Source organism: Larus michahellis, chromosome 3 (genome assembly GCF_964199755.1).
Source record: "Larus michahellis chromosome 3, bLarMic1.1, whole genome shotgun sequence".
Classification (NCBI taxonomy): domain Eukaryota; kingdom Metazoa; phylum Chordata; class Aves; order Charadriiformes; family Laridae; genus Larus; species Larus michahellis.
The window spans coordinates 73,786,485-73,797,808 of NC_133898.1; the positions used below are offsets into that span (position 1 = coordinate 73,786,485).

General features: G+C 42.9%; 1 protein-coding gene across 3 annotated transcripts in view; it reads right to left on the reverse strand.

The window, feature by feature from the left end:
- TPD52L1 (TPD52 like 1) overlaps positions 1-10,304 on the reverse strand; it is a 59,582-nt gene extending 49,278 nt beyond the window's left edge. For all 3 annotated transcript variants that reach the window (XM_074580837.1, XM_074580836.1, XM_074580835.1), the window contains exon 1: positions 10,196-10,304. In XM_074580837.1, the coding sequence (XP_074436938.1) occupies positions 10,196-10,214 (19 nt within the window). In that variant the 5' untranslated portion in view covers positions 10,215-10,304. The remainder of the gene's footprint in view (positions 1-10,195) is intronic.
- Positions 10,305-11,324: the final 1,020 nt, after the last annotated feature.

An 11,324-nucleotide genomic window follows, 5' to 3' on the forward strand; every position in this document is an offset into this window, starting at 1 on the left:
TGAGGCTGTGGGTGGAGACATCTGGGGTTTAGGGCCCTGGGTATCTGTGAAGTTCCCATAGAAACAGGTTTCTTGGCCTTTCCTTCTGTTGGGTAGAGGTTGAAGACAGGAGGCAAGTCTCTGCAGTCAGCCCGAGTTACACAAATGACTGTATCACAGGAGGGTTGGCTAATTATCAGACTAGGAGACAAAGACTGGCACTTCCAGCCACACTGTACTGTCTCAGCCTTTGAGGTCCCTGATTTACCCTCAAGTACCAGCCAAAATGGCAGCTGTCACAGAGACAGCATGGTTTTTTCCTCCTTGAAGATCAACAGGGAAGACAAGCCCTGAACCATAGTGGGTCAAGCTTCTCTGACAGCTGCTCCAGACACAGGTAATGGCAGGCCAAAAGGTAAGAAAAGGAAGGGGTTTAGCTAAGTGCGTGGCACGAATTGCTACACCCTTGAGGTTGCGCTAGATCACACTCAGTGGCAAGAACATCACTCAAACCTCTACTTTAATCCATACAGATCACCCAGTCTGTTATCATGCCTGTTGTAAAGCTGGTACCTTAAGAAGGTCTCGAAAGAGAGGTCAAGATGGTCTTTGCCTTCTTTTCGCTCTTCTACTACCTTACATAAGAAGACTTTTCTGAGGATGTTGTTGCAGGATGGACATAGCACAACTTTCTGAAATAAACTAGTATTCCAATGCTTGCATCTCTGCTAATAATTTCCATTCACATCTTCATCCCTATTCAACTCAATTGTCAAAATCTTATTCTCTTACCCTTCCCCTGTCCTTGATTCCCACATGCAGCACTGGTAACTGTGACCAGAATATTGCTGCTCCCCTTTCAGGACATGTTGACGCACCGTATTTCTGTGCAGAGCTGGACACAACCAATCAGCCTTCTAATTCTATGTCTAAATCTAGTTCCCATCTTTGAACTTCTCTCGAATGGGTACAAACTATTACCATTACATACTCTTCTTTATTCCTTGTGATCAATGCAGACTTCATCTATATTGCCTATTATCTATGCTTCTCTATTTTTTGAAGCAATTTAAAACCACAAGGGGAGACATATTTTTTCCTCTACCTGTAGTATTTGACTTCCAGTTTCTCGGAAATATCTGTTATTTAACTGTGCAAAGACCCTATTTAAATCTTCAAAACCGCACTGTGATTCAGTTTATATGAATGACATTATTCAGCAGCCTTTTTTTTTTTTTAAATCAGTCAGGCTGTTCAAATAATTGTTCCTTCTTCACCATCATCTTTTCTTTGCTATCAAAGCTTCTGCACCACCTGACCCATAACATGACTGAAGGATTTACCCTTGGAAGACCACATGGCTTCACTGGTTCTTCAGTATTCTCATATACACATAACAGTGTACAGCACTGGTTATATAGTTTAGTTACATGGCAAACATCATTCTCCCTGATTATGACTTTGATTCCTTCCTCCCACAATAATAAGTTAATAGCTGCCATCTGCCTATTAAAATACTTTGAACAGAAGATAATCTTCTGTTCCTGGCATAATTGCCCCTCTAACTCTGTAATGTACATACATTTTACTTGTCTCTAAGGAAAATCTGGTTGTGTTTAAATACAACTACCTCTGATCACTTTTTAATAAAAATTTAGCATGCACCAACCCAGCAGAGAAAGAACATAAAGCATTTGAAGCCTCAGAATATACTCTAACTAAACACACTTGCTCCAAATCATTCTCCAAATCTGTCAGCATCTCCTGGAGTGACCCATCTGAGATCTATTCAGTGGAGTTAAGAACATTTTAATTAAAGTGTAAAGCATAGAAAGAGGAATTAGACAAGCACCTAAAATGCCTGAGCCAACATCAGCATGACAATTTATTACTAAATCCACCTAAAGCACAATGAAAACAATTATTGCAAGGGAATTATGCAAAAGTACTTTAAACTTTTAAACTGATTATAAGCAACCTTTTAGTAACCACAAACCTGTACCACCTTAGTTCCACCCAGGTGGCAAGACAATTTCCTGGTGAGGAAACTGGTGAAAAGAGAACTACCTGAACAAACAGACGAACACAGAAAAACCTAACTCTTTACCAAAGAAGCAAACATGAAAAGCATGGGCTCCTTTCAGCCAGCATTTATAAATATTTACAGAATATAAATCATGCAGCCTTTTAAGTCCACACCATACATAGTTTTTAATCATCCTTTCCATACTTCACTTACAATTTATAAGTTAATAACTTTATTTATTAGGCAATTATTAAATACAGCTTAAAGTGTGGCACAGGTGCTAAAGAGGGACAACTCAAGTATTTGGATGGCTAAAGAGGAATGGTGTTTCACAAGCTAGAGCAGAACCCAGGCAGAAATTGAATTGTACAAATGGAAAGAAAAAAAAACAAACCAGAAAGAATGGTTCTCAAAAGAAGAAATAGTTTAGGCAAGATCTGGTCCCTTGGGGCCTGGAAAGCAAATAACAACTTTACTGACCCAGCAAACAAAAGTAGCCCTTCCAGCAAGCAAGCACATGAAAATAAACTGCACTGCCTGCTACAAAAACATTTTGTGCAAACACTTTTTACTGGGAAAACCAACACCATATCTATAGACACTTGATGCTTGCATGAATATCAAAAATGTTTTCAGAGTGTAATTTTATGTCTCTTCTTGCCAAAAGCACCACTAGAGCCCTAGTTCCTCTGTTATACTAAACGCTGAATCTTGAGTTTGCACTATGAGGATCTGTTGTTGCTAAAAGTACTTTAAATTCTATTATCCTACAAAAACATTAAAAGTCTAATTTTGCCTTTAGAAAAGCAAAGCTGAGAAGTGACTGCTTTCCATTACACATTTGAAGTACTTTCATTACTTCAAAACACTTTACTGACTAGGTTCTTGGTGGACAGCGAGGCTAACAGCATGCTAAGGTAAATTAGTAGTGATAGCAGGACAGCTTTACAAAAAACAAACCCCAGAAGACCAACAAAAAAACCCAGAAGCAAGCATTTTTCCTAACACCCCTCCTTGCTTCAGAAGGAACCGACTGCTCAAGGCATAGTGTTACCTTCCTTTTTCTGGAAGTGACACAGGATGTTAGACCTCCTTCTGATCTTACACGCACTACCTGCTTCTCCGAACTCCCTGGATTCTCCTTCAGTGACTAGAAACAAAGATGTAAAAATTGCCCAAGAACTGGATCCCTGACTACATAGTTCCTAAGCATCTGAAAGTCCATTAGTTGGACAACAGACTAAATGAGAGAAGCTGTTTTATCTGGCCACAGGATACACACACATAACCATGACTTTTCCGTATTTCTATAAGCCTCCCTTTATAAATTTTACTGCTGTATTATTCTTATTTGGTTGTTGTAAAAGCCCTGGCTTTCAGCTGCAAAGATGAGATGTCTCTCAGCAATCAGCCTTACATAAGAAAACTCAATGACAGAGAGTGTGGAGAAAATACCAAAACTCCTAATGTTTTATGTGACTGTTTGCAGTGGGAACTCTCTTGTCTGCTTGGCGATCCAGTAACGGATCCTTCACATTACCATGCCATTAATATAAATACAATACCTTCTTACTGGAATAAGTGAAAAAGAATCAAAAAATTCAAGAAACCCTGCACAGAAATAATTAACAAGAACAGCCTTTTAGAAGCCCTTTTTAGTATCCAGAGAGCTTAAATCCTACAAGCACAGAAAAGGTACAATGTGCCAAGCAGGAGAGGGAAAATGAGAGACTCAGTGTAAGACCTTTATCATCAAGATAAGATGGTACTTGAGGCACTATCACTTCACATATGTCACATTCCTGAATTTGTTTACACTTTCAGATAAGAACATTTGCAGAAAGATCCTCACTGCTGACATCCCACCTATTTTTACAAAGTGGAAGAGAGAGTGAATGAGAGACAGGACAAAAGAAAGAAAAGGAGATTTAGTGTTAAAGTGCAGTGCAAACACTTGTGACTGTGCCTTTCACAGTTATCCACCTGCAACATTCAACCATGCCATGGATGCAGAAGTGTAATGATGATAGTCTAGTTAGCTATTACATGATTTTGATCCATGGATCTCAAAGATAGCTAACCAGCATTACCTCTGACCTAGTGAATCAAACAAATCAGCTAATATGTCCAAGGTTTTGGAGAAGGTCAGTGTGACATCTGATATTAGAATCCAGATTCGTAAGTTCCCTCTCACAATTTCTCGTACATGACAGGTTTAGAGACTGAAGCAGCAAAAAAGCCCAGTTTAGAGAGCAGCGATATGACTACCACACACTACATTTCTAAAATTTGGTATTGCCGCTGTGCATTTCTATGAAATACAAATAAAATCAGACAAAACTAGCCTGCCCAGATCTCATATTTATATATTACCCCAAGAGGTATTTTGTGATTAGTAAGAAAGATCTAATTTTACCCTTAAAACACATTCTGAAACAAAGGCTGACTACAGCCTTTCTTACCCTAAACTCCAGGATTACGCCAAACCAAGCTACTAACCAATATCTAAATTTCTAAATACAGCCACACAGAATATACTTCAATCCCTCTGCAATCTTCTGCCAAGCTTGTGCCACATCCTTGACCTTCAAACAGCACATGGCCTAAGCAGAGCACCTCAAAAGTTCCACGCATTTCTGTACTATACTGCACAAGTCAGCGAGGCACATCAGAACAGCACCAGCAGAATCATCTTTCCACTAGCGCACTTGAGAACACTGACAGAGGGCAAACTCAGAATACGCTTGTGCTGCCTCACAGTAGGACTCACACCAGCAGTCCTGTGCAAATAAGAAGATAACAGGAGAAAAAAAAAAAGGAGAGCAAGAATTTAAAAACCTGTTTTAGGGTTTGATGTGTTTGAGTTTGTGCATTCTGCATTTTGTATCTTCATGGTTGTAAACCTGGCAAAGTTACAATGCTTTATAAGACTGGACCTAGATTTTAGAGAAGGTATCTCTTATCTCTTTCCCAAATCCCACTGTCTTCTATTCTCAGTTCTCTTGTGCAGCATGAAATTTTCTCAGCCTCAGCAAACTGAATTTCATCCTGTGGCAAGTGTCAGAAAGCTGAAAGCAGTACAGGTTCAAAAGGGTAAAACAGAAGCACTGCATTTGATTTCAGACATTTATTTGCTTAAAATGTGATATACCGATAACTCATTCCATGCATGTATTTTTCCTCCTTTTAGTACAAAAAGGATGAAAGAGCAATTATCTCAAGCTCTGGGCACTCTTGTTAAATTTTTAAGAATCCTATTATAACCTATTATATCCTATTATATCCTATCCTATCCTATTATAAATTACAACCCTACCATTTTCACTTGACCTCATCTTCATGTGATCTTATTAACAAGGCAGCTGAGACTTCCATCATGCAGTCAAATATGCAGGTTATCGCAGGCTGGTTCAACTACCCCGATATCCACCTGACCGTTTGGGAAGTGCTCTCTCCCACTTTCCCTACCGGGGCAAGGGTGAGCCCCAGAGGGCAGTAAGGAGACAGCACAAACCCCTGGTTAACAAGAGTGAATCTTGAAGCCTCAGAAACATGCGTAGCCAGGCACTTTCCTTGCAAAGACAGGTGGGGAACATAAATGCACTTCTCACAATGGAAGCAACTAGTAGCTGCTGCTGGGCAAGAAAACTAAGGTTCCCCTTGCCTTATCCTTCCCATCTTCTCACGTATAACAATGCTGGCCAACCTGTGTGCTGACGGACTTACCCAAGCAGAGGGATTTTATTCTCATAGAACAATCAGCCCCAAGTCACTAGTTTTACTCTGCCCTTAAGGAAAAGGTGAACACAAAACAAAACAGTCAGCGCTCCTTGGTAAAGCCACCAACCCCAACATGAGGCTAGGGAAGATGCTGCCCTCTCTAGTAAGACTGTGCTTTGGAGTGACGGCCACAGCACTGCTGCAGTGAAGTAACATCTCCGTGTGTGCCTTATCCCCACTGTGAGACTGACTATCCAGATTCATATCTGTATTAGTAACCACATGAGTACCTAGTGAGGAGAAAGGGAAAGAGAATGCTGACCAAGCTGCCAATGCCCTGTTTTGATGAGTCTTGTACCCCACATCACAGGTAACATAAAACTCCTCAGCACTGTCTGCCACCATGGGACACCTCAGATCATCTGACTACGAGATGACAGGTGCCACTGTGGCAGGGAGAGGGCCACTGGGCTAATGCTGCAACTTCTACTGATTTTCTTCTGATCATAAGCTCCAGCCAAATGGCACATGCCCAGGTGCTGCTCCTCGGCTCTGTAACCTCACATGTCAAACGCAACTGGCCTGAGGATCACAGATGGAGCACGTCAGCTGCACGCAGCAGAGGAAAGCAGTGCATCGCTGCAGACCTACAAGACATAGGCCTCCAGGAGGAGTCTAACATCTGAACTAAATACAGCTCTCACCACAATACTTCACAGGCGTATGCATAACCACAGCAAGCTATTATGGCTACAATGCTCAACTAGCAGAGGATACAGAACATCTGTCAGAAACAGATGTAAGAAGAAATGCTAGAATAGGGAGATGTCTCAAAAACTCTTTCGGAGGCTGGAAGTGCAAGAAGCTGGCTGAGCTACCTACCTAGGTAGGTAAAGGGGCAAAGAAGAGAAAGCATCAAACTTTATCAGTGAAACAATCAAGACCGGACAGGATAGAGAAAGAAGGAGGTACAATTATAGCTGGATACAAGAAAAAAGGAAGAAGTATTGCTAAAGGAGAGACATGTATAAAGACCAAAGCTCCAGTGTTAAAAGTCACATGGGATTCTCAGATGACAGACAGATGAAGACAGCCATGGCACTGACATTATTAGAAGATGTTCAGTTAAAACTAGAAAGCAGGGCTATGCAGGATAGTCAGTTAATCTGAATGATTGAGTAGAAGGATTGATTGAAGATTGATTGTAGTAGATTGACAATGAAGCAGAATGAGTACCATGAGAGGGAAATACACAGTTCTGATTTTCCTGTCTTTCAGAGAGAAACAGTGCTCTTCAGACTTCCAAACTTTTCACTTCAAAATAACTGGCAGCCACAGGAAAGAAAACAAATATGCCCTTATGGAACGTTTAGCACCTAGTATAAGTATAGCTGGTGTGTTCCCAGGATCAGCTAGCTCTGGGACCATTAGGAGGAAAAAGTTATCAAAGATAAAAGCAACCCAAGAGGCTTAAAAGTACAATTTCTGTAAAGCACAATTTGTGATTTTTATTACACATATGAATTTGCTTACATGGAACATAGGGTTATTTCTTTAGAAAATAATTTTAACGTTAATTACTGTTACTCTCTGTCTGGTAGACTGTCTCATCTAGTTAGAATGAATGCTGCAAGACATATTCAATATATTTAAGTATAATAGTAATTCTGTTTCAGTCCATGAAATCTCTGTATTGCTTTAAGATCAACATCAGAGCACGTAACTTTCACAGTCTTTGGGGCATGAACAGATGCTATTTTGTGCCTTGAACCACACAGAAACTCCTGATGTTAGCAGTGACCTCTATGCAGTACCTTGATACAGTTACACTAACAATACTCTTTTTTTGTCAACAGTTGCATTAAGATTTATGAGGTTGATTCTTGCTGCTATGTAAAAATGCTGACAAAAATTATTTTCCTGCTCTGAAGAAATCTACATTTCATCCTTGCATGTGAAATCCTTCATTTCTTCAACACGAAATTGATCTACTCAGGCATAGCCTCCCTTCAGGACAATATAAAATGGCACAAACCACACAATTATGCAGAAAAGTCCTTTTGAAGAAAATCTTTAAAGTGCTAAATATGAGAAACTCGACAGTGCTTTCAAATTTATAGCTTTTACTTTGTCTTTTCAATTGGAATGCAGTCTCCCAGCAGAGCACACTGGAACAAACCATTCAGGATTCATTTCTCTGTGGGCATCTAAAGGTTCCTTAGAAGCAATTCATAAACTCATTAAAATGTATACACATTTCTCCTGCTGCTTAAGCAGGTACTTGAAGTGGAGGTTTTTTCCAAGCAAATTGCTACTGTTTTGTTAGTAACCTCCTACAACTATGCTCTGCAAATTGCATAGTGGGATTGAAAAACTGTGATTTCTGGTCAGTGCTTAGATGTACTTAATGGAATTCAACTGCATTAGACACATACAGGTTACATTCTTTTTGTCAGCAAGTCTCCATAACTGCAGTAGCATGCACTGAATGAAGTCTAGAAGGAAAGAGGGACATTTTGGAACAAAGGTTTGTTGGCATGCAAATACCTACCACAAAAAAATCTTAGCTTGTATTGCTAATGTAACAAAGATATTTTTTTTAAGTAGTAGGAGATTGTTCTGAGAAACTGTAGAAATAAAGCACACAGGTGAGAAACAGAAGAAAGAAGTGACTTAAGAATTGAGTATAGCCTTGAAAAGTCCCATATGTGTCTGTCAACTGAGTTTAAGATTACCAAAAAAAAAAAAAAAAAAGCTCCCGAGCTCCTTGAATTGCATGAAAAAAAATGAAGGGCCAAGAATCCCTAATTAGATAAAATTAAGCAGTACAAAATGCTTTTATATTCTCTTACCATCCAATAGATATTCATCCAGAAGAATAATTTATTAAAGGCCTGTGACAGTAACAGAGTTGCTGACCAAAACATACACTAGCAAAACACATTTATTGGTTAGAATTTTTAACGTGTACTGAGAACATATTTATTCATCTTACTACTCAAGGAAGGTAAAAAAAATTCACATGCGTATATATCACTATCTGGCTAATTAGAATGAGATACTGTTTTCTATCAATTCTAAAAATGAAGAAAAGATCAAATCCTCTACCGTATGAAGTTCCTGTTTAAAGAACAGGGGTTCTCACTGTAGTATCTGTACAGATGTATTCAGAAAATTAGTTTAAATAACAGTCTTAGCTATAATCTTAACCTTGACTTTTAAAAGCCTCAGGAACCGAGCCACCCATCTATTTATTTTGCCAATCAGCTTCAGCCCTGTATCCATTAGGACAGCACATAGCCTTTCCGGCAAAAGCATGGTGTTTCTCCTTCACAAGCATCATGAACTCAAACTTCGCACTGTATTCCTTTATGTACAACCATATTTGCAACCAACATTTGCCTCTTTTACGTGTATTGGTTTAAGATAGTTTTTAACTATTCCAGAAGGCTATTTTGTCACTTTCCATGAGTGTATGTCTCCCCCCTTACTTCATCGCCCTATTTTATGGATGACATAAAATGGTTTCTAAACATTCTGCTTTTGCAGAAATATTTGTACCACCTGCTTAGTACTGTTGACTTACGGACATGTGTGGCAAAGTCTTAAGGTTCTTCAGAAAACAGAAGCAAGACCATAAAGCTGAGCAAGATCTGTGGATCCTAAATACCTTAGGTTGACCCAAACACCATCTAAACCTTGCATTAAAAGTTTCTTCTGTTGTTTGCAGGCCAATAACTTTACCCAGAGAGAGAGGAATAGCTAACTTAAGCATATCTGTTGCAACAGAAAAAGAAAAGTGTTCGCTTCAAATTAAGAAAGCCGGGTTTGCAAGACTAGGAGTGCTTTAGCACATCCCATTTTATGCTCGTCTAGGCTCTGCGGGGAGCCCAGCCGGGGGAGGGTGGTCACAGCTCCTGGAGGTGCCTCTCTGTCACGCCGCAGCTTCCCCGGAGGAGGCGGAGGGCTGGGGTCTGGGGACGGGCTGGCCCCGTCCTCCCCGTCCGCCCCCCACGAGGGGCAGAGGATGGAGCCCGGCGGGGAAAGGATCCCCGGCGGCGGCCGGGCAGGACACTTCACCCAAAACTACTTTAAACAAGCAACGAGAACCCCACTCCCTGACCGAGATTAACTTCACGCCAAGTTGTAACCGGGCTGCTTGGCCGGGGAAAACCCCCCAGAACCAGCAGGAGGAGAACAGGCGCGTCACCCCCCCGCTCCCCCCAACCATAGAGTAAAATAAGGAAAGCCGAAGGGAGCCCCGGGCGGGATGGAGGAGGCTCCACTGGCCGGGCCGGGCCATGTCGCTGAGCGCAGGGTCGCCACGGCTACCTCAACCCTTGCTCCTCCCGCCGGTGCCCGGGGCCGCGGCTTCCCCTCAGCCTCTCCCCGCCGCGGGGCACCTCCACCCCCTCCCTCCCCGAGCGGCCCTTCCCCGGGGGAGAGCGGCTCTATCCCGGCGAGACTCACCCTGTGCCTGCGGCTCCATGGCGCCGGGGGTAGCTCTGCCGTCCGCCGCGGCTCTGACAGGGCTGACAGCCGGCTCCGGGGCTGCCGTTGCCTTCCTCCGCGCCGCGGGGGCCGGGCCGGGCGGGGCAGGCGGCGCCATCTTGCGGCCGGGGGCGGGCAGAGCCGGCGCCGCTCACCTGGGGCCGCCCGCCCCCCCCACGCCGTCCCGGCCCGCTCGCCTCAGCGGCGGGACCGCCGCTGAGGCGAGCGGGCCGGGACGGCGTGGGGGGGGCGGGCGGCCACGGGGGATGTGATCGCGGAGAAGAGTGGTGTCCGACAATTTATTGTCGTTTAGACAATTATTCTTTCATAATTAACAATAATAGCACCAAAGAACCGGTATTGGTCCCGATACCGATATAAAATACACAAGGATTATGCTCGGCCAGTTACACTGGTAGGGAGCTGTGCTCTGCCAGCCGTGGACGGCAAATATCTGGCTTCGGGAGGAAGGGGAGGCCTCAAGGGTCTGTCACTGGGACAAGGAGATCTCAGGATGGCCTCCATCAAGGAAGAGAGAGAGACTCCTCAGCAAACTTTCTAATTTATATTGAATGTGACGTTCATGGTGTGAAATAATCCTGTTGGCAGCTTGGGTCAAGTGCCCGGGTCTCGCTCCTCCTCATCCCCATGTCTGGCAAGGCTCGAAAACACTCAGGCACCTGGAAACCCACATAGCCTACCTGGCGATAAAGTAAATATTTTCACAAATTTCAGACACTAGTGTCTTCCCAAAGTGCAGTTTTCCCAAGCATCAGAAGAGACTTCACTGAAAAGCAGAAGTACTGAAAGAGAAATTAATCCTGTGTCGCTCAAACATGAAAATCTAGTCTTAAATGTTGGGCTTGGATGCAAGTATAAAAGTAAAGCTTCTAGCTGAAGGGTCAAAAGGAGCAAAGGTAGGAGAGCTGACCTACCCAGAGAAGCCTGTGGTGTCCCAAGGACAAATCTCATGTTGGTAGCCCTCACGCACAGCCTGGGCTGGCCCCTCAGCTCGGGAGCTGGCCCAGGCCAGCACCTGGCTTCCTCGGCTGCACAGTTGTTCTTCGCCACCTCCCCTGTCCCTCAGGCCAGGGCTGTCCCCCAACAG